The sequence below is a fragment of the Ailuropoda melanoleuca genome, chromosome 16 (genome assembly GCF_002007445.2).
Source record: "Ailuropoda melanoleuca isolate Jingjing chromosome 16, ASM200744v2, whole genome shotgun sequence".
Taxonomy (NCBI): domain Eukaryota; kingdom Metazoa; phylum Chordata; class Mammalia; order Carnivora; family Ursidae; genus Ailuropoda; species Ailuropoda melanoleuca.
In genome coordinates, this window is record NC_048233.1 from 38,669,725 (window position 1) to 38,694,800 (window position 25,076).

Below are 25,076 nucleotides of genomic sequence, written 5' to 3' on the forward strand. Positions count from 1 at the left end.
GAAAAGAAAAATGTGTATTATATTATATATAGTTTTTAAACAGAGATGGAAAAGCTTCTATATATATATACATATATGACAGAATATGCATGCAGAAATTTGAACATGAGTATATAAGTCAAAGAAAGCTAAGAAAGATTTATATTTTGTGGTTAACTTGGGTTACCTTAAGTGGAGAATAAGTAGGAGAAGATGTTGAAAGGGTGGCAAGCCCCTTCCCCCACCCCCCAAAATCACCAGTAAACAGACTGTATGATATGATCCCATTCAGGTATTTATATAAAATGATGTCTGGATAAATTAATATATATATGTAAAAATTATTTTAAAAAACACTACACAGAAATTAAATCTACATTCCTTAGTTAAGAAAAAATAAAATTCATCCCTACAAATATTCCCTAGATTATTGGAGATAAAAATTCATCCATTACTATCATTTCTTCTATGTGTAATTCTTTCCTTCTCTGATTCTGATTTTAGCTTTCAGGCCATGTTAATTTGAATTCTAGGCCTTGACAGAGCATCATGGAAGAATATAAGATAGGAGACGTTACTAGCTTTCTTCCATTAGGGAGACAGCATGCTAAGTAAGGTAGACATTGTAGCTTTCGAGAAATTGGAGGTTCTTTGTTTTCCAGGTCCTCCAAATTCTTCACGACGTCGTTATTCCAATTATTCAGATGATAGAATTCCCTGACAAACATATAATTCTCCCATAAGCAACCTGCTGTGATAGTAAACTCATGGAATCTTAATCTCTGAGTTATTTTGTATAGCCTCTGCTCTATATCTATAAAATGAAAGATATCCTTTCAGCATAGGGAAAGAAAGGCCCTGAAGTTCATTCTGTGCCTTAAGGTCAAAAATCAAGAAATGAAATAATTATCTTGACAACAGAAGACCCGTGGTCTTGGCATTCCTCTTTCTCTTGGACTTGCTTAATTTTAGCACTTTCTCCCTATTCAGAGGCTTAGCACAATGTCCACAGTCTCAGGTAATCATGGGTGTTAAGGGTGGCAATTACATACCATGAGCAGAAAAAAATGAAAGGGCAACTCACTTCATTGTATATTTTAGCACAATAACTAATTCTACATATCCTCACTTCCCTAAGAGTTGTTGTCTACAAATCAATCTCCAGGTCCAATTTTAAAACTAATTTGCTTTTTTTGAAAGCAACAGAAACTGCCTGTGGATGACCTCATTAAAGGCAGAAGAGGAACTTTTGGGGAAAAAAGGATGATTCACAAAACAGAAGAAGAAGGGTAGCATACTAATTACTTTCTTTTCTCAAATCTTAACCAAATAACTAATTCTAAACACTCTGCATTTCACTAAAGTTCAGTTGACTTAATTTCACCTTTGAAACCTGTATCAGTTACCATTCTTTGGTTGTATTCTGATAGTAAATAATTATAAAAAGGATCTGTGAGCCTTGTAGATTTAATGGAGAGGGCAGTTCAGTGACTGAGAGCACGGACTCTGTTCAAACTGCATAGGTTAAATTCTAGCTCCACTATTTCCTTGCTGTGAGTCACGGGACAGGCAAAACATCTTCATTTCCTCACCAGTAAAGGAAAACTAACAATAAACCTATCTCATACCTGTTGAGATGATTACATAGGATAATAAAGGTAAGGTACTGTATTAGTTTTCTATTGCTGCTATAACAAATTATCACAAACTTAGTGACTAAAAATGGCAGAAGTATATTATTTCAGAGATCTTTATTTCAGAATCTGGATGGGCTCAACTGATTCCACTGTTTGGATCGCACAAGGACCAAATCAAGCCAGCAGGCCTTACCTGAAGGATCTGGAGGTTTTTGGCAGAAGTCAGTTCTATGAATTCCACAAACTGAGGTTCTTGTTTCTTTGCTGGCTCTTGGCTGGAAATTGTTCTCAGTTTCTAGAAGCCACACACAGTCTCTGGCTCATGGCCCTTATCCATGATTAAAGCCAACAATGGTCAGTTGAATTCTTCTTGTGCTTATATTATCTCTGACCTTCCATCTGGCTTGGTGTTCCTGACTACCACTGGAGAACTTTCCCTGCTTTTAAGGATTCATGTGATTAGGCTGAGCCCACCTGGGTAAAGGATACTCTCCCTGTTTTAAGGTCTATAATTTTACACATCTGCCAAATCTCTTATACCATATATTTATAGTTTCCAAGGATTTAGGAGGACCTCTTTGGGAGGCCAGACTGCCTATCACAGGAACTTAGCACGCTTCTTGATATGAGTTAAGAAATGTAACAAATTAGCTATTGTTACTATATTTGTTAAAAATTTGACCTCAGGAAGGACAATGGCTAGGGGAGCCAGATTTCATGGTCTCTTTAGGCACAATGGTCAGATTGACTGTTCCAAATGCTGTCTTTTCTTGTTGTTTATTCCTGCTAAGTAGTTGAATTTCCTAGAGTAAGATTCTTTGGGTCTCGGTTTTAATCCTTACGTCAGTGTACTGTTAGAAGAAAGGGATAGAAAAGTTAGCCTATCCTAGGTTATTGGATCACCCAGTATTACAGACATGAATTTGAGAGAACTAGTTTTTCTAAGGATTTGGGTGTAATTATTTGAAGAAGTGTGAAGGATTAGTGAGCAACCAATAGCTATGGTGTCCAGATAAATATGAAAAATAAATCAACATTTTTATAAAATGAGCCCCTAAAAAAGAAGGCTATCTGATTCATTTCTCCTTTTCTGAATAAGAATGAAGCCTAATCATCTTGATATATTAGTTTTCTGTCCTCTTAATAAGCATTTTCAAGGAAATAAATGTCACTATGTTCTCTGTAGCATCTAGCATCATGGACAACCAAGAAACTCTCCTTAAAATCCATTATTTGATCATGTATCATAATAGTTGTTTCCCTTTAGTCATGATTTGTGTCTACTACAAGAAAGAATGAAAGTATTTTCTGAACATTCTTCCCATAGCTGCCTTCACCTCTTTGTTCTGCAGGCTATAAATGAGGGGATTTAGCATGGGAGTGACCACACTGTACTGTAAGGAGAACATCATCTCCAGAGGGGAGCCCGAAGTTGGCAAGAGATAGCTGAGGAAACCTGAGCCATAGAACAAGGTCACAGTAGTGAGGTGGGAGGAGCAGGTGGAGAAGGCCTTGCCTCTGCCTGAGGTGGAGCTGATGCTCAGGATGGTGGAGACAATTCGGGCATAGGAGAAAAAAATCATAAGGAAGGTTCCAAAGAAATGTAGGACAGAGGAGCAGAGCAGGAGTGTGAAGTTGGTGGAGGTATCAGAGCAAGAGAGAGGGAAGAGAGAAGACAGCTCACAGCTGAAGTGGGGAATAGTCTGGTCCTCACAATAATCTAAATTGAGAGCCAAGAGGATATTGATGAGAGCATCAGCAAAGGCCAGGCCCCAGGAACCCCACACCATCCCAACACAGAGCTGGTTGCTCATCACCTGGCCATAAAGCAGAGGGGACGTGATGGCTACATAACGGTCATAGGCCATCACAGCCAGCAGACAGGCCTCAGTACCCCCTGTGGCAAACACAAAGAAGGCCTGAGCCAGGCAGCTCTCTACAAAGATGGTTTTGCTTTCAGAAAGTAGATTCTCCAGCATCTTGGGGACTGTGACAGATGAGTGGCAGAGGTCCAGGAAGGAGAGTTGTCTCAAAAAGAAGTACATGGGCATGTGGAGGTGGGAATCAGCCCTAGTCACCAGCAGCATCAAGAAATTTCCCATCAGAGTGAAGAGATAAATCAGAAGGAATAGCGCAAAGAGTATGTCCTGAATATTGGGGTCAATAGATAGTCCAAGAAGAATGAACTCACTGATAGCACTGTAGTTTTTCATTGCCATAAAGAGAAGTGCTCTCTCTGGAAAACAAGAAGATCCACCACAAGTCTTTCAATGCCTGTCAGTACCCCACCACCTAGATCTTATTCTACATGACTATCTTTTCATTGCTGTCCTACAATTAATTGGGGACACAATAACTTGTCCCACAAGTTAATTTCTTGGTCATCATCTTGCCATTGATATTTTAAATAAGCCAAGATCCTATTTTTGATTATAATCTTTTTTGGAGCTATAATGTTTTTAGGTAGTTTAGAGTGATACATTTGAAAAGAAGTTTCCTGCTATGAGGAGAAGGTGTGAATTATTTCACTCCTGAAAATTTCAGGAGTGAATTACTCGAGAAATTGAGGTAGGATTAAGTCTAGATTAAAAGGACTTATATAGAAGCAGGGATACTTTGTTCTCTGTCTAGGAGAGATGGTCAAGAGTGCAAGAAGTGAGTTTCCATTTGACTGCTTCCATTTGTTTTCAATAAAGTTTAAATGAAATTATTGGTTGTGCATGTGTATGTGCGTGAGCATACCCACATGTACACAATAAATTATAAAGGCATTGATAATGATACAAGTACATGCACAATCAGGGTCATAGGGGCTAAGGTGAAGTGTAAGAAACTATTACAGGAGGACAATAAGACATCAAGGAATTAGAAACTGGATGTGGAATTAGATTATTCTGGATTTTTCTAATTTTAAATTCCCTTCATTTTATTCAAAGGCATCATATTATAAGGGAAGAAGAAAGGGGGGGTAAACAGATGGGGGAATGAACCATGAGAGACTATGGACTCTGGGAAACAAACTGAGGGCTTCAGAGGGGAGGGGAGTGGGGGAATGGGATGGGCTGGTGATGGGTATTAAGGAGGGCATGTATTGCGGTGCACTGGGTGTTATATGCAAGTAATGAATCATGGAACTTCACATCAAAAACCAGGGATGTACTGTATGGTGACTAACATAATATAATAAAAAATTATTATAAAAAATAAAAAATAAAATACATTCACAAAATAATAATACATTTTTAAAAACTGGTAGCCTAGATCATGATGCCCAGTGATATTTTAGGTGGGTTTTTCTGGGCAATGCTATGACTATAATCAGTCATGAGAAGCTGGTCCCAGTTAATAAGACAATGCTTTGATTAGATCACCATGCTAACCTAAAAATCACATACCAGGAATATATGTAGTCACCACCCCTGTCTAGGCCATCATTGCAGGTTTTAAGACCCCCACGTGGTTATCTAAACTCTCTCTTCATACTTTGAAACTTGCGCATATATCCCCATATTGGCCTGATATTTTAGACTTCACCTGAGTCTCATATAACCATTCAATCGTCTTACCTCAAACTGGAAGTGCTTCCTGGCCCTTGTTATTCTAATTCAACACTATTTCATTTACTCCATCAATGAAGACTGAGGGAACTATCCTGTTGTGGATTCACTGACTGAACAGCTAAGCATCCCAACCCATGTAAGGAACAAAACCTAATTATCTGAATTCTCGGTTGGTAGTACAATGTTTTGTGGCAACAATACTTTCAGATCCAGTAAGTAATAAAACTCTTCAGCTTGTGAAGTCAACATTAAGAATACTGTTTTAAGGGAGAAGTAGGAAATAATACATTTGGAAGTTTACATTTATGATGGATTCAACACTAGCAATGTAAAATAATAAACTGTGCACAATATGTAGATTTTTATTTATAATTACTTAGGGTCAGAATATAGAGATGATCTCTTAAATTCTTCCTCTTTCACTCTTTAGATATAGCAGTACTGTGCATGGGGCCTCTCAATGCTCATCCTGAGATCACCCCATCACCTCCAGAGTAAAGCAAGTGAACCCAACTAAGGGTTCACAGTAGCCAGGAGTGAGGCTTGTGTTGTATGATTTCAGAGCCAGTACATATAAAATAAAATTCCCTTACTCTTGGCTACAACAAACATAGTCCAACTAACTAGATCCAGAGATTCCATGAACTATAGAGAGAATCTGAACCTTGGATCAAGGCAGTACCTTGCAAAGAAACAACCATTGTGATTAAAGTCAATGCTAAGGGTTTGATGTCACAGTAAATTTCTTCTTTAAAGTTATTTAGAGGTTCTCAGAACAATCTTTTAAAAATAAAATTAAGGAGTGATGTGAGTAAGATGGTAGAATAAGAGGTCCCAGCCCTTGTCCCCCTAAGGAAACACAAATTTAACAACCATCCACGGATGAAAATACCTTTATGAAAGATCAGGAATCCAGGTGACAGGTTACAGGACCCTGGTGGAATATAGAAATGAGAAAAAACACATTTGAAAGGGTAAGAAATACCTTTACACGTGTCAACGTTCTCATAACTCAGCACAGAGAACCGCAAAAAAAAAAAAAAAAAAAGATATCATTGACCCACAAGTTCTCCCACAGGGAAGAGAGAAAGCAAGCATACCCACAGATGCCAGTCTCAGATTTACCTGCCCACAGACCCCAGCACCACCTGCCCGCAACCCCAGCAAAGGGCACAAGGCCAACCCACATACCCCATCAGCCAGCCTGCTCATGGTCCCTATCAACCAGCCTACCCAGAATCTCTGGCCTGGCTGACAGTGAAGGACTTTCCTTGCTAAAGTTTCCTGTTGAAGAAAAATGTGCACTCCAATATTCGTTGCCACATTATTCACAGTATCCAAGACATGGTATCAACCTAAGAGTCCATCACAGATTAATGGATAAAGAAAATGTCATATATACATGTAATAGAATATTAGGAAATCCTGCCATTTGCCACAACATGGATGAACTTGGAGGACTATATCCTAAGTAAAATAAGCCAGATGCAGAAGGAAAAATACTACATTATAACACTTATATGAGGAATTTAAAATAGTCAAACTCATAGAAGCAGAAAGTAGAATATGGGTACCAGGGACTGAGAAAAGGAGAAAATAGGAAGGTATTAGACAAAGGATTCAAAATTAGTTATACAAGATAAATAAGTCCTAACAATCTACCATATACCATGGTGACATTAATTAGTAATACTGTATTATATACTTAAAAGGTGGCTCACAGGGTAGATCTTAAATGATCTTATCACACACAAAAAGTCACAATAATAAATAAAGAGGGGGGAGGAAACTTTTGGAGGTGATGGGTATGTTTATGGCATAGATTGTAATGGTGGTCTCACAGATGTATACTTATCTTCAAACTCAGAAAGTTTACACATTAAATATGTTCAGCTTTGTGTCAATGTCATCTCAACCAGGTGCTTTAAAATTTATATTAAAACTGACATTTTTTATTGTGGCTCATTTCTGAAACATGACCATTATTGATTTATTTCTTCAATCTCTATTTCAAAATTTAAAGTAAATAGCTCTGAGAACATAATAGAATAGGTTTGTTTCTAGATATTAATACCATTATATGGAGGAAATTAGTTGGCTCTTGCCCAAACTAAAAGCTTCCTGAGAAGTGTTAATTTCAGAGTCAAAGGGTATAATAAATAGCCCATAAGGGTTACTCAGAATGTGATAGTGAAAAACATGAACAAATGAATGAATGAATGAGTGAGAGACTTCTGAAAGAAAGAAAGGAAGGAAGGAAGGAAGGAAGGAAGGAAGGAAGGCAGAAAGACAGACAGACAAGGCAGTCTATGTAACCAAGATACAAGCTTCTAAATGGTCTATATTAGTTGACGTCCCTTACTTTATTAGGGGCACTTGGCATTGTGGGGAAATATAAAATAAGTGCCAAAGATAACCATCACCTTTTTTCTATATGTGTCCTGGTTTTGCTTTATGTCCCGCTCCTTGACTGATGAGATACCTCACACGCTCTGGGGTGGGTTAAGGGAGGTCTTTGGTCTGGTTTGGTTTCAAAAAGCTTTACTAAACAAACCTGGAAATCAATAGTATTATTACATAAATTAGACTGCAGTAATTTTTCCCAAGGATTTTATATACAAATCACAATGATTCCTATTAAGCAACCAATTGACGAGATTTTAAACGGTACTTCTTCACATGAGTGGACTAGCTGTATACATCACACAGTAACTAAGATCACCTCTGGAGTTTCCAGTTCCAGCTTTCCAAGAAGAGCACCAAATGACAAAGCTTACTACCTCACATCTGTGGTACCCTATAGCAGTCACATTTGTCCTAGAAGCATGGACAACATGAGGTACCAAAAGAATGACACTGTAACAATTCTTTAGGGCTGAAATACTATCTTAGAGGGCAAGGAAGCACTACGTACATTTCAAAAGGCTTCAAATCCCATTTATTAAAACACAAACTCAGTATTATACATTTATTAAATTACTGTTATTTATCTCAGGTCTGTCAATGGGATTGTGATTATGTAAGAGAATATCCTTATTCATAGGAGGTGAATGCTTAAGTACTCATGAGTGAGGTGTTACAGTGCCATAACTTACTTTCAAATGATTCAGCAGATCAAATTAGATAATTAGATAGATATATACACAATACAATACATACATATAGATAAATTTAGAAAGTATATGTAGCAAAATGCTAACAATTTGTGGATATAGCTGAAAGTTACACTATCATATTACTCTTCCAACTTTCCTATGTTTTTACAATTTTTCAAAATGAAAAATGTTTTTAAAATTCTTGAATAACCACCCCCCCCAACACAAATTTAATAACGAAGTTTTACTTAGACTTTTCCACTGTGGAAGATCAAATTAAAGCTAAATGATGTTTCTTAAAATACAAAAATTTATAAAAAACAGTTACAGTGTATTTCTCTTAGTTACAAGGCCATTGTGTTTCAATATAAGTCTGATAGTAAAATGTTATTCTTGGTTAAAACACACTCCCTCTAAACCCACTAAACACACTCCAAAATAAACAAATTATGTACTGTATGGTGACTAACATAATATAATAAAAAAAATCATTAAAAAAAGAATAATATCCATTGTTATTATTATCATTATTTTTGTATTATTTGATCTAGTTTTGTTTCTCTGAATAAACTAAAACATTCTGGGATATAGACATAGTCTCTAAGTACTGTATAAAATAAAGTGAAAGGCAGCGTGATATTAGAAATATAATTTGTTTTCTCCTGTTCTTGAATAAACCTCTTTGGGTTAAAAAAAAAACAAATTATGTGTTCAAATATATAATTAAGACAACTATTTATGTGCTTTTGCTTTTGTTAAGTGAAAACTGAATTCTTACCTCCATAAGAAACAAGAATATATAGAATTTGACCAACATATGTAATATATATGCTAGGTAAAGTGACCAAAATCAAAAAGCAACTGAGGAATCATACTTCAAATCCCTATAATTGAAGCAACAGAGAACATACATTCTGTTAATCCAATGCAAAATCAGCTGGTTAGGGGAGAAATCCAACCAGTAATTTGCTCTGCACATATCAACCAAGTAGCTGGCCCAATTTCTTTAATGTTCAGGCGTGATGAGTGTCCAGGCTACAGTGCTTGTTATGTTAGCCCTCTCTGCCAACATGGTTGTGCCTTGAGATCCTTAATCAACAGCATTAGAGCCATATTTTCATAGTCAAAATGATGCAAAAAAAAAAAAAAAGCAACTAAAGTCAAACACAGAAATGGAAAACACATCTTGAATTACTGAATTGTTTGGCTTCCCTGATGACTTTAAAATATTTTAAATGACTTAATTGTTAGGTATAGATTTGCAGAATAGAAGAAAATGTTGAACTCGAAACTTATAAAAAAAATGTTTGTGTAGTTGCTCCACAAATATAGATCTGAGTTTTACAGTGCTGTGATTTTTTTGCAAGTATCCAATTGATTTTCTTTTGTTTATTGCTTTATGTTGACATCTGAAATCACGCACATTGCCAGCAACGGATGAGTTTATCCTGACAATAATTCTAATTTCTGTTGTGAGGGAATTAGAAGTCTATTTATGCAAATGTACTATATGCTATATATATATATATATATACATTCAGTTTTTACTTTTTTTATTTCTTGGTTTTCATACACACATATGAAGACAGTGGTAAGATCTCTGCTTAAGAAAGCAAGACCCACGAAATATACTTATTGTTGCGATGTATGCATTTCTTTAAGATATTTTATAATACTGGTATTTAAGGAAATGCTGACAACTCATAAAATTACATAAAACACTTGATACAAACTCTGTGTTTTACTTTTTAACTGCAAAACCACAACTCCCTGGAGTATGCCTCAGGGCATAAATAAGATTTTAATCTACTAAGATTAGAAATAATGTGCTTGATGTTCTTACCTGCTCAGGTAATCTCAGTGGCCCAACCTTTCCAGATCCTGATAAAATGCAGGCTCTATGCCAAGAGGCAAGGAGAAGCAGCAGAGGCAGACCTCCTTGGAGGCAGACATATGTGGGGCCCTACCCCAGATCTACTATTTTCTAGATATGCAAGCTTAAAAAGAAATTTCACCTTTTTAATTTCACATTTCCCAACTGCACAGTGGGGATAACAGTACCCACTTTGCAGTGTTATAATAATTTAATTAATTTACATAAAATAAAAGCTTTAACAAACTCAGTTTCAATTTATTTAAAATGCTTAATATTTCAAAGGATGAGGAAAAGAAGTACATCTGAGAAGCTGGCCAGAACATCTTAGGGGAACAGATAAAAACTAGTCATTCTGGAGGAAATAGCATTGCAGAAGAGCTCTAAGACAGTAAAAAAGAGTTTAGATGAAAGGTATCAAGAATACATGTCTAAGAAAGCCATAAAGACACAGAAGGCAAGAGAGAAGGAAGAAGAAAGTAGCTCATGGAGCTGGTCAGAAGGAACAAAAACATCAGACAATTTAGGAAGGACATTATTATGCTCTTGGCTTGTATCCTGGAGCTCAGAGTTAATAAGTGAAGCTATACTCACTCAGGTGATCCCCATAAAGAGAGGAGGTACTGCAACTACTCTGTGAATAGGTATAATTTTCAGTCTAAAAAGCTGGATGAGAAAAAAGAAGTATGTTTACCCAGGCTCCAAAAGACCCTGTAGATAAGTCTTCAGAAACTTTTTCTAATTTCTGCTTGAGAATCATCTCATTTGAGAAATCTCTTTCATCTATCTTAATCCTGATCATAGAGTCATTTGTCCACTTAACTTCCTTTATGATAAATATCTTGCTGTTTGCACTGTCCAAACAATGGATCCTCCCATGTAACCAATCAGAGGTAGGCAGCTGGGTTTTGTCAGCTGATGATGGGTTGTAGAATTGAATGGGGACACTAAGAGGCAGCTGGTTAATGTTAGAAAGTCCCTAGGGTCACACTAGAAGTTTGACATTGGACTCATTAACTAAAAAAAAGAACTTTTGGGAGGGCAACAGGGGACTTTATTATGCAACATCGCTGGAAATTCTGGGTTGAAGCAATCACTTTGAACTACTGAATGACGAATCCTACCATTCTTTTTTTATTTAGTACATCGTTAGTTTTTGATATAATGTTCAATGATTCATTAGTTGCATATAACACCCAGTGCTCATCATATCACCTGCCCTCCTTAATACCCATCACCCAGTTACCCCATCTCCCCACCCACCTCCCTAACCGCAATCCTCAGTTTGTTTCCTGGAGTCAAGAGTCTCTCATGGTTTGTTTCCCTCTCTGATTTCTTCTCATTCAGTTTTCCCTTCCTTCCCAAATCCTACCATTCTGATGAGAGTTCCATAGGAACAGAGAGGGAAAACAAAATTTGGTCCCCGTGTAGGAAGCCAGGATTTTCCCACTGGCCAAATACAAGGTGGATGAACCCTCCTGAGATGTACTATGGAAACTGAGAAGTCACTGAGTTTATCTCCTGATCATCTTCCCATGTGTATATGAAATATGTTTGTAAATACAAGTAAGCTGAATATCAGAATAGTTAAATGAGTAAAAACAAGACAAACTTGCTTTTCATTAGTCTTTCATTATGCAAGCAATTATGAAACAATCTTCGGCCATATCATTAGATACTATACCACCTTTCTAGATATAATGATTTAGCAGACATGCTCAAATGCATTTTTCTATACATATATGAGATCCATATGTATGCTCCAGCTAGTTTTCATCATTTAATTATATACCTTGGAGTTCTTTTCATGCCTACATGCATACCCAACTTTTTCCTCTTTATGCCTATGTGATATTCGTAATACAGATCTGCCAAAATTTACTTAGCCATTCTCCCATTGACGATTATTCAAGCTGATTCCAAGTCAAATCTATTATAATTAGTGCTATACTGAGCAAAAAATTATTGCACCAATGTCTTGGGTATGTATGCTAGTAACTTTGTAGTCTAGAACACTCTATTGCAATTGCTGCATCAATAGCAAAGAGATATAAATTTGAAATCTGGTTTGATAGTTTACATATTTCAATTCTCAGTTATATCAGCTTATTGCTGTGTACTGACTATGTGAGGTATCTATTTGACTATGTGGACTCAACAAGACTCCAAATCAATGCAAATTTCATGCTAAATAACATGTAAAGGGGAATGTAAGAACAAACAAGATCAGAGCCATGCATGTAAGTCATTCAGCCTCTCAAAGGAGACTTCCTCATCTCTGGGGGAGAACAGGAAAGTTGTATGTCTACAGTTGCAGCACAAAATTATTTTGAGAAGACATGTAATCTAAAGCCAATAAATTTAAATTAGCACACTGACAGGAAAAGTAAGTCAAAATAATTTTTGTATTTTTGTCATAATAATAATCTTCACAACTAGTGCTGGCACAAATCAACTCCAATTGCAATGAAGATTTCCAATGAAAACCAAACAAGTGTTTCTTATTTGACACATCCTTCTACTACAAACACGTAACACTGACAGACAAGTACAAAAAGAATTTGCCACTTATTTGAAATCCGATCTTGTGATATTCCATTTTATGAACATGTCACAATTTATCCATTGTTCTGTTGATTTGTTTTGGAATTGTTTCCACTTTTTGGCTAATATGCATAAAGCTGCTATGAACATTTTTATAAAAATCTTTTATGTAGACATACACGCTAATTTTCCTTGAATATTACTTAAAGAAGAATTGCTGCGACATAGTGTAACTGTATGTTTAGTCTTAGTAGAAACTGGCAAACTATTCTCCAAAGTGTAACACTTTGAATGCTCAGCACCAATGGTATAAGGGTTTCAGCTGCTTCACATTCTTGTCAATATTTTGTATTGTTAGTCTTTTTTTTTAATTTTAGCAAATCAGATTCAGGTGAAGTAGAAATTCATTGTGGTTTTTTTTTTTTTGGTTTCTACTTAATTCTTTTTTTAATCTTTCTTTCTTTCTCTTTCTTCCTTTTTCTTTCTTTCTTTCTTTCTTTCTTTCTTTCTTTCTGTCTGTCTGTCTTTCTTTCTTTCTTTCTTTCTTTCTTTCATGTTCAGTTAGCCAACATATAGTATACCATTAGTTTTTGATGTAGTGTTCAACGATCCATTAGTTGGTTTAATTGTGTTTTACCAAGCATGTTGGGGACCTTTCCATATGTTTACTGGCCATTTGGATATCCTGCCTGGTAAAGATATAAAATTTTTCCATTTGTTTCTATTAAGAATATACATTCCAGGGACGCCTGGGTCGCTCAGTAGTTAAGCGTCTGCCTTCGGCTCAGGTCATGACCTGGCATTCTGGGATCAAGCCCCACATTGGGCTCCCTGATCAGCTGGAAGCCTGCTTCTCCCTCTCCTACTACCCCTGCTTGTGTCCCTCTCTCGCTGGCTCTCTTTCTGTCAAATAAATTAATAAAATCTTTTTTAAAAAAAGAATATATATTCCGAGTCAATTCATTCATTTACCTTTCTAAAATGTGTCTTTTGATTAACAGAAATTTTGACTTTTGATGAAGTACAATTAGTCATTTTATATTTTTATAAGTAGTGCTTCTTGTTTTCTGTTCAAAAAATCTTTGCCCATTCCAGGATAATGAATATAACTCTCCCAGGTTTTCTTCTAAAAGCTTTATTATTTCACTAATCACAAATAGGATAACATCTAAAACTGAATTTCTATATGGTGTGAAGTATGTCATATCATATGGGATATTCAAACAAATCAGTACATTCATTTCTACTTAATTTATATTAGCATATTTGTTATAAACCAAAAGCGTTACATATGGTTCAATTTCTATTCCAATTATCAATTTGTTTATTATGCCAATACCACACTTTCTTAATTACAACTGTTTTACAAGTCTTGAAATCTGACAAATTACACTAGAGTTATTCTTTAAGATTGTCTTGACTATTGTGGACCTTTAAATTTCTTTTATTTTAATTTAAATTTTGTTAGTTAACATACAGTGCAATACTGGTTTTGGAGTAGAATTCAGTGATTCATCACTTACATACAAGACCCAGCGCTCATCACAAGTGTCCTCCTTAATACACATCACCCATCTAGCCCATCCCCTACCCACCTCCCTCCACCAACACTCAGTTTGTTCTCTAGCATTAAGAGTTACTTAAGGCTTCCTTCTCTCTCTCCTTTTTTTTCTGTTCCCCCTTCCCATATGGGCATTTATTTTCTTTCTTAAATTCCACATGAGTGAGATCGTATGGTATTTGTCTTTCTCTGAGTGACTTATTTCACCTAGCATAATACACTCTAGTTCCATCCATGTCATTGCAAATGGCAAGGTTCCATTCTTTTTGATGGCTGAATAATATTCCATTGCATTCCATTTTGTGTGTGTGTGTGTGTGTGACATCTTCTTTATCCATTCATCAGTCAATGGACATGTGGGCTCTCTCCATAGTTTGGTTTTTTTTTTTTCTTTAAACCACCTTTTTTTTCCAGATTTTATTTATTTGTTTGACGGAGAGAGACAGCCAGCAAGAGAGGGAACACAAGCAGGGGGAGTGGGAGAGGAAGAAGCAGGCTCCTAGAGGAGGAGCCTGATGTGGGGCTCAATCCCAGAGCACCGGGATCACGCCCTGAGCCGAAGGCAGACGCTTAATGCCTGAGCCACCCAGGCGCCCCCATAGTTTGGTTATTGTTGATAATGCTGCTATAAATATCAGGGTGCATGAACCCCTTCAAAATCTATATTTTTGTATCTTTTGGATACACTACCTAATAGTGTAATTGCTGGATGGTAGGGTAGTGCTATTCTTAACTTTTTAAAAAATGTTTTATTTAAATCCAATTTAGTTAACATATAGTGCATTATTAGTTTCAGGGGTAGAATTTAGTGATTCATCAGTTGCATATAACACCCCCACTGCTCATTATATCAAGTGCCCTTCTTAATTCTCATCACCCAATTAACCCATCCCCCACCTCCCATCTAGCAACTCTGTTCACTATAGTTAAGAGTCTCTTATGGTTTGCTTCCTCTCTGTTTTCATCTTATTTTATTGTTCCTTCCCTTCCTCCGTGTTCATCTGTTTCTTAAATTCCACATATGAGTGAAATCATATGGTATCTGTATTTCTCTGATTGACTTATTTCACTTAGCGTAATACCCTCTAGTTCCATCCACATGGTTGCAAATGACAAGAGTTCACTTTTTGATGGCTGAGTAATATTCCAGTGTGTGTGTGTGTGTGTGTGTGTGTGTGTGTGTGTACCACATCTTCTTTATCAGTTCATCCGTTGATGGACATCTGGGCTCTTTCCATAGTTTGGCTATTGTGGACATTGCTGCTATAAACATTGAGGTGCATGTGCCTCTTCAAATCATTATGTTTGTATCCTTCTTATAAATACTTAGTAGTGCAATTCCTGAGTCATAGGGTAGTTCTATTTTTAACTTTTTGAGAAGCCTCCATACTGTTTTCCAGAGTAGCTGCACCAGTGTGCATTCCCACGAACAGTGTAAGAGGTTTCCCCTTTATCAGCATCCTTGACAACATCTGTTGTTCCCTGAGTTGTTCATTTTAGCCAGTCTGACCAGTGTGATATGGTATCTCATTGTGGTTTTGATTTGTATTTCCCTGATGTCAAGTGATGTAGAGCATTTTTTCATGGGTCTATGGGCCATTTGTATGTCTTCTTTGGAAAAAGTCTATTCATGTCTTCTGCTCATTTCTTGACTGTTTTTTTTTTATTTTGGGGGTGTTGACCTCAAAAAGTTCTTTATATATTTTGGACACTAGCCCTTTATCTGATATGTCATTTGAGAATATCTTCTCCCATTCCAAAGGCTGCCTTTTAATTTTGTTGTTTCCTTTGCTTTTTATCCAAAAGCTTTTTATCCTGATGAAATCCTGATGGCTCATTTCTGCTTTTGTTTCCCTTACCTTTGGAGATGTGTCTAGCAAGAAGTTGCTGCAGCCAAGGTCCAAGAGGTTGCCGTCTGTGTTCTCCTCTAGGATTTTGATGAATCCTGTCTCACTTTAAATCTTTCATCCATTTTGAATTCTTTTTGTATATGGTATAAGAAAGTGGTCCTGTTTCATTCTTCTGCATGTGACTGTCCAATTTTCCCAACACCATTTATTGAAGAGACTTTTTTCCGTTGGATAGTCTCTCCTGCTTTGTTGAAAATTAGTTGACCATAGAGTTGTGGGTCCATTTCTGGGTCTTCTTTTCTATTCCATTGATGTATGTGTCTGTTTTTGTACCAGTACCATACTGTCTTGATGATTATAGCTTTGTAATACAGCTTGACAGCTAGCATTGTGATGCCACCAGCTTTGGTTTTCTTTTTCAATAACCCTTTGGCTATTCAAGGTCTTTTGTGGTTCCATACAAATTTTTGGATTATTTGTTCCAGGTCTTTGAAAGATGTTGATGGTATTTTGATAGGGATTACATTGAATGTGTAGATTGCTTTGGGTAGCACATACATTTTAAAAATATTTGTTCTCCGAATCCATGAGCATGGGATGTTTTTCCATTTCTTTGTGTCTTCCTCAATTTCTTTCATAAGTGTTCTATAGTTTTCAGAGTACAGATCCTTTACCTCTTTGGTTAAATTTATTCCTAGATATCTTATGGCTTTTGGTGCAATTGTAAATGGGATCAGTTCCTTGATTTCTCTTTCTGCTGCCTCATTGTTAGTATATAGAAATGCAACTGACTTCTGTGCTTTGATTTTATATCCTGAGACTTTGCTGAATTTTCTGTATCAGTTCTAGCAATTTTGGGGTGGAGTCTTTTGGGTTTTCTACATATAGTATCAGGTCAGGTAGACAGTAAAGAGTGAAAGTTTGACTTCTTCTTTGCTGATTTGGATACATTTTATTTCTTTTTATTGTGTGATTACTGAGGCTAGGACATCCATTACTATGTTGAACAACAATGGAGAGAGTGGGCATCCCTGTTGTGCTCTTGACCTTAGTGGAAAAGCTCTCAGTTTTTCCCCATTGAGGATGATATTCTCTGTGGGTTTTTTGTACATGGCTTTTATGATAGTGAGGTATGTTTCTTCTATCCCTACACAGCAGAGTTTTTTTTTTAAAGATTTTTATTTATTTATTTGACACAGAGAGAGCCAGTGAGAGAGACAGCCAGTAAGAGAGAGACAAGCAGGGGGAGTGGGAGAGGAAGAAGCAGGCCTCCAGCAGAGGAGCCTGATGTGGGGCTCGATCCCAGAATGCCAGGACCACCCCCTGAGCTGAAGGCAGATGCTTAATGACTGAGCCACCCAGGAGCCCCTGAGAGTTTCTATCAAGAAATGATACTATATTTTGTCAAATGCCTTTCCTGCATCTCTTGAGAGGATCATATAGTACTTGTCCCTTCTTTTTTAATGTGGTGTATCACATTGATTGATTTTTGGATGTTGAACCACCCTTGCACCCCAGGAATAAATCCCACTTTGTCGTGGTGAATAATGCTTTTAAAGTACTGTTGGATCTTGTTAGTTAGTATCTTGGTGAGAATTTTTGCATCCATATTCATCAGGGATATTGGTCTGTAATTCTCCTTTTTAGTGGGGTCTTTGGTTTTGGGATCATGTTATGCTGGCCTCATAGAATAAGTTCAGAAGTTTTAATTCCATTTCTATTTTTTGAAATGGTTTCAGAATAGGTATTAATTCTTCTTTAAATGTTTGGTAGAATTCCCTAGGAGGCCATCTGGCCCCAGATTCTTGTTTTTTTGGGGAGATTTTGATTATTGATTCAATTTGTTTGCTGGTTATGGGTCTGTTCAGATTTTCTATTTCTTCCTGTTTCAGTTTTGGTAGTTTATATGTAACTAGGAATGTATCCATTTCTTCCAGATTGCCTAATTTGTTGGCATATAATTGCTCATAATATTCTCTTATAATTGTTTGTATTTCTGCAGTGTTGGTTGTGAACTCTCCTTTTTCATTCATTTATTTATTTGGGTCCTTTCTCTTTTCTTTTTGGTAAGTCTGGTTAGTGGTTTATCAATCTTAATTCCTTCATAGAACAAGCTCCTAGTTTTGCTGATTGTTCTACTGGGTTTTTGAATTTCTATATCATTGTTTTATGATCTAATCTTTATTATTTCCCTTTTTCTGTTGGCCTTAGGCTTCATTTGTTGTTCTTTTTCTGGCTTCTTTAGGTGTAAGGTTAGGTTGCGTATTTGAGATTTTTCTTGCTTCTTAAGGTAGGCCTGTATTGCTATTAATTTCTCTCTTAGGACTGCTTTTGCTGCATCCCAAAGGTTTTGGACCATCATGTTTTCATTTTCATTTGTTTCCATGCATTTTTAAATTTCTTCTTTGAGTTCCTGGTTGACCCATTCATTATTTAGTAGCATGTTATTTAAGCTCCATGTAATTGTGGTCCTTCCAAATTTTTTCTTATTGTTGACTTCAAGTTTCATAGTGTTGTGGTCAGAAAAGATGCATGGTATGATCTCTCTTTTTGTACTTGTTGAGTCCTGATTTGTGACTGAATATGTGACCTATTTTGGAGAATGTTCCATGTGCACTTGAAAATAATGTGTGTTCTACTGCTTTAGGATGAAATGCTCTCAATATATTTGTGAAGTCCATCTGGTTCATTGTGTCATTCAAAGCCCTTGTTTCCTTGTTGACCTTCTGCTTAGATGACCTGTCCATTGCTGTGAGTGGGGTGTTAAAGTCCCCTACTATTACTGTATTACTACCAATGAGTCTTTAAGTTTGTTATTAATTGATTTATATATTTGACTGTTCCCAAATGAGGGGCATAAATATTTACAATTGTTACATCTTCTTGTTGGATAGACCCCTTTATTATGATATAGTGTCCTTCTTCATCTCTTATTACAGTCTTTGGTTTAAAATCTTGACAGAAACATAGAAGACACTAGAAAACTCTACTGTAGAAATAAAGAACTAAAATCTAGTCAGGCCATAATTAAAAATGCTATTATCAAGATGCAGTCCCAAGTGGAGGTCACAAAAACAAGGGTGAATGAAGCAGATGAGTGAATCAGTGATATAGAAGATAATATGGAAAATTAGGAAGCTGAAAGGAAGAGGGAAAGAAAACTATTAGATCACAAACATAGATTTGGGAACTCAGCAGGGAACTCAGCAATTCCATAAAGTGAAATAATATCCAGATAATAGGGGTCCCAGAAGAAGAAGAGTGAGAACAAGGGGCAGAAGGTTTATTTGAACAAATTATAGCTGAGAACTTCCCTAATCTAGGGAAGGAAACAGGCATTTACGTCCAACAGGCACAGAGAACTCCCCTCGAAATCAACACTTTGACATATTATAGTGAAACTTGCAAATTACAAAGATAAAGAGAAAATCCTGAAAGCAGCTCAGGACAAGAGGCTCTTAACATACAAGGGTAGACACATAAGGCTAGCAGCAGACCTGTCCACAGAGACCTGGCAGGCCAGAAAGGACTGGCATGATATATTCAAGGTGCTAAATGGGAAAAATATGCAGCTAAGAATACTTTACCCAGCAGGACTGTCATTCAGAATAGAAGGAGAGATAAAGAGTTTCCAAGACACAAAACTAAAGGAGTTTGTGAACACTAAATCAGCCCTGCAAGAAATATTAAAGGGACCCTTTGAGAAGAAAGAGAGATCAAAAGTAACAAAGACCAGAAAGGAACAGAGACAATCTATAGAAACAGTGATTTTATAGGTAATACAATTGCACTAAATTCATATCTTTCAATAATTACTCTGAATGTAAATGGACTAAATACTTCAATCAAAAGATGTAGGTATCAGAATGGATTTTTAAAAAAAGATCCATTGATATGCTGCTTACAGGAGACTCATTTTAGACCCAAAGACAACTCCAGATTGAAAGTGAGGGGGTAGAGAACCATTTATCATGCTAATGGACATCAAAATAAAGCTGGAATATCCACCCTTATATCAGACAGACTAGATTTTAAGCCCATTTTTAATTGGACTATTTCCTTTTTTTGCTATAGAGTTGTATAAGTTCCTTATATATTTTGGATAACCCCTAATCAAATATGTGATTTACAACTATTTTTTCCCATTCTGTAGTTGCATTCTCATTTTATAGATTGTTTCTTTTGCTATGAAGAAGCTCTTTACTCCCGCCTGCTTAAATATTTTAGCTTTTGCTGCCTGTGGTTCTGATGTCTTATTCAAGAATTCATTTTCTTTTTTTTTTTCATCAGGGAAATACAAATCAAAACTACAATGAGATATCACCTCACGCTTGTCAAATGGCTAAAATCAACAACAGGAGAAACAACAGGTGTTGGCCAGGAGGTGAAGAAAGAGGAACCCTCTTATACTGTTGGTGGGAATGCAAATTTGTGCAGCCACTCTGGAAAACAGTATGGAGGGCACCTGGGGGCTCAGTCAGTTAGGCGTCTGCCTTCAGCTCAGGTTATGATCCCAGAGTCCCGGGGTCGAGTCCCACAGCAGGCTCCCTGCTCAGCAGGGAGTCTGCTTCTCCCTCTGCCTTTCACCTTGTTTGTGCTCTCTCTCACTCTCTCAAACAAATAAATAAAATCTTTTTAAAAAAACAGTATGGAGATTCCTTAAAAATGAAAAATAGAACTACTCTATGATCCAGCAATTGCACTACTGGGAATTTACCCAAAGGATACAAAAAATACTAATTTAAAGGGACACATGCACCCTGTCGTTAATAGCAACATTATCTATAATAGCCAAACTTTGGAATTGGCCCAAGTGTCCATTGGCCGATGAATGGTTAAGGAAGAGGTAGTGTGTGTGTGTGTGTGTGTGTGTATAATGGAATGTTACTCAGCCTTTAAAAAGAATAAAATCTTGACATTTGCAATTATGTGGAAGGAGGTAGAGAGTATTACGCCTTGTGAAATAAGTAAAAAATAAATACTATATAATTTCACTCATAAGGGGAATTTAAGAAATAAAACAAAGGAGCATAGGGCAAAAAGAGAGAGAGAGAGAGGCTGACTAAGGAACAGACTCTTAACTATAGAGAAAAAACTGATAGTACCAGAGGGGAGGTTGGTGGGAGGATGGGTTAAATAGGTGATGGTGATTCAGAAGTGCACTTGTGATGAGCATCAGGTATTGTATATGTGTTGAATCACTAAATTGTACACCTGAAACTAATATTACACTGTATGTTAACTAACAAATTCAAATAAAAACTTTTTTATGTTCCATAGATGAGTGAAATCATATGATAATTGTGTTTTTCTGCTTGACTTATTTCACTTAGCATTATCTCCTCCAGTGCCGTCCATGTTGCAGCAAATGTTGAGAAATCCTTCTTTTTGATAGCTGAGTAATATTCCATTGTATATATGGACCATATCTTCTTAATCCAGTCATCTGTTGAAGGGCATCTCGGTCCTTCCACGATTTAGCTATTGTGGACAATGCTGCTATGAACATTGGGGTGCATATGGCCCTTCTCTTCACTACATCTGTATCTTTGGGGTAAATACCCAGTAGTGCAATTGCTGGATCATAGGGTAGCTCAATTTTTAATTTCTTAAGGGACGGAACATAAGAAGTAGGAAGATTGGTAGGAGAAGAAAGGGATAAATAAAGGGGGGGGTAATCAGAAGGGGGAATGAAGCATGAGAGACTATGGACTCTGAGAAACAAACTGAGGGCTTCAGAGGGGAGGAGGTGGGGGAATGGGATAGGCTGGTGATGGGTAGTAAGAAGGGCATGTATTGCATGGTGCACCGGGTGTTATATGCAAGTAGTGAATCATGGAACTTTACATCAAAAACCAGGGATGTACTGTATGGTGACTAACATAATATAATAAAAAAATATTATTATAAAAATAAATAAATAAATAAATAAATAAAAACTTTTTAAAAAGGAGTTAGTTTTCAATACCAATATCAANTAAATAAATAAATAAATAAAAACTTTTTAAAAAGGAGTTAGTTTTCAATACCAATATCAAGGATCTTTGATCCTATGTTTTCTTTGATGAATTTTATGGTTTCACATCTTACATTTAAGTCTTTGATCCATTTCAAATTAATTTTTGTTAGTGGTATAAGAGAGTGGTCCAGTTTCATTCTTTTGCATGTGGATATCTAATCTTCCTGGCACCATTTATTGAAGAAATAATCCTTTCTGCTGTTTTGTGTTCTTGCCACCTTTGCCAAATATTAGTTCACCATATACATGTGAATTATTCTGGGCTTTCCATTCTGTTCCACTGATTTTTGTCCCTGTTTCAATGCCAGTGCCATACTGCTTTGATTACTATAGCTTTGTAGTACAGTTTCAAATCAGGAAGTGTGAAGCCTCCAGTTTTGTTCTTCTTTCTCAAGACTGCTTTGACTATTTGGGGCCCTTTCTTGTTCCACAGGCATTTTAGGGTAGTTCTTTCTCTTTCTCTGAAAAATACCATTAGAGTTTTAATAAGGATTGCATTGCATCTGATCACTTTGTGTAGTTTGGACATCTTAACAATATTAATTCTTCCAGTCCAAGAACACAACACAGCATATCTTTCCATTTACTTATGTCTTCTTCAATTTATTCACCAAAGTTTTATAGTTTTTTTCCTAATCTAATTTTATTTATTTATTTATTTATTTATTTATTTATTTATTTTATTATGTTTAGTTAACCAGCATATAGTACATCATAAGTTTTTGTTGTAGTGTTCAACTATAAGATTTTATATTATAGTTTTCAATTTACACATCTTTCATCTCCTTGGTTAAATGGATTCTGTTATGTTGGGGAACATTCCTTCAATACCAAATTTATTTAGAGCTTTTTTTAATAATGAAAGAATGTTGTATTTTGTCAAATGACAAATGCTTTTTCTACATCTACTGAAATGATTGTGAGATCACAATGAAGATTTATTCTTCATTGTGTTGTTATGGTGTGTCGCATTGATTGATTTGCAGATGCTGAACCATTTTTTCATATGAGGGATGACTTCCACTTGATCACGGCATACGATCTTTTTAGCGTGCTCTTGAATTCAGTTTGCTCGTGTTTTTTGAGGATTTTTGCATCTATGTTCATAAGGGATAGGCACTTGTAATTTTCCTTCTTGAAGTGTCCCTGTCTAGCTTTGGTATCAAGGTAATGCTGCCCTCATAAAATGCATTTGGAAGAGTCCCTTCCTCTTCAAATTCTTTGTAGAGTTTGAGAAGAATTGCTATTAATTCTTTAATCGTTTGATAGAATTCACCTGTAAAGCTATCTGGTCCTGGGATTTTATTTGTTGGGAGATTATTGATTACTGATTCAATCTTTTCTCATTATTGGTCTTTTCATATTTTCTATTACTTCACAATTCAGTCTTGGTAACTTGTGTGTTTCTAGGAATATATCCATTTCATCTAAATTATTTAATATGCTGGCATATAATTATTCACATAGTCTCTCATGATTCTTATATTTCTGTGATAGCAGTTGTAATGTCTCCTTTTTCATTTATGAGTCAGCTCTTTCTTTTAAGCCTAGCAAAAGTTGGTCAGTTTTGTCTTTTCAAAAAACTAACACTCAGTTTTGTTTATCTTTTCTATTGTCTTCCTAGTCTTTATTTCATTTATTTCTGATCTTATTTTGTCCTTTCTTTTCTATTTATTTGACAGGTAAGTTTAAGTTGTTTGAGACCTTTCTTTTTTTTCTCAATATAGGTGCTTATAAATTTTCCTCGCAGAAGAGCTTTTGCTGCATCCCATAAGGTATGGTATGTTGTGTTTCCCTTTTTGTTTGTCTCAGAATTTTTATTTCCGTTTAGCATTCTTTGTGAGGCATGCCTAGTAGTGACAAAATTCCCTCAGCCTTTTTTTTCTCTAGGAAAGTTTTTATCCCTCCTTCATTTCTGAAGAACATATATAATATATATACCACCTCTTCTTTATATATATATATATATATATATATATATATATATGAATATTACCTATAAAAAAGAACAAAATCTCACCAACAGCACCGACATGGATGGAGCTAGACTGTATTATGCTAAGTAAAACAAGTCAGTTAGAGAAAAACAATACTGTATAATTTCACTCATGTGAAATTTAAGAAACAAAACAGATAAACATGGGGGGGGGGAAGAAGAGAGAGGCAAACCACAAAGCACACTCTTAAGTATAGAGAACAAATTGAGGGTTGCTGGAGGGCAGATAGGCAGGGGGATGAGTTAAATGGATGACAGGTATTAAGGAGGCACTTATTGAGATGAGCACTTGGTATTAAATGTAAGTGATGAATCTCAAAATTCTACTTCTGAAACTAAACTAATATTACACTGTATGTTAACTAACTGGATGTTAAATAAAAACCTGAAACAAAACAAAATTGAAGAAAAATAAAATAACATAGTTCTAAGTTGGCTGTACTTTGGGATTAGTGGCAGAGACAAATGCAAATTTAGTAGAGGAATACAACTTCAATTCAAGTTTCAAAGTATTTCCCCAGATAAAGTTCTAAAGACAATGAGCCACAGATATTAAAAAATCAAATGCAGAGATTTCACTATAAGTAAGGATCAAAAAGCAGAAATACCAAGATATTTGATACTTGGATTATTAGTCACAGAATACAAAATAGATGGATTAAACACATTTATATAAATAAGAGAACTGGATAATGTAATAAAGAAGTAAGACTTATAGAGCACAATAAAATCAATTTGAAAAAGAAAAAAAAACCCCAGAAATTGCAGAAATGTCACACACACACACACACACACACACCTCAAAGTTTCATTGATGGATTAAGCAACTGTTTAGATACAGTTTTAGAGAAAATTGATAAATTGTATTATTAAATCAAATAAATTGTCCAGATTGCCATTCTAAGAAAAAATAGAATAAAAATATCAGGAAGAGGATAAGAGACATGAATGATATGAGAAGA

General features: G+C 35.9%; 1 protein-coding gene across 1 annotated transcript; it reads right to left on the reverse strand.

Moving 5' to 3' along the window:
* Nucleotides 1–2,899: 2,899 nt before the first annotated feature.
* On the reverse strand, nt 2,900–3,835 carry LOC100481545 (olfactory receptor 8S1). Its single transcript, XM_002929995.3, has one exon. The coding sequence runs from the start codon at nt 3,833–3,835 to the stop codon at nt 2,900–2,902; it is 936 nt and encodes a 311-aa protein (XP_002930041.1).
* Nucleotides 3,836–25,076: the final 21,241 nt, after the last annotated feature.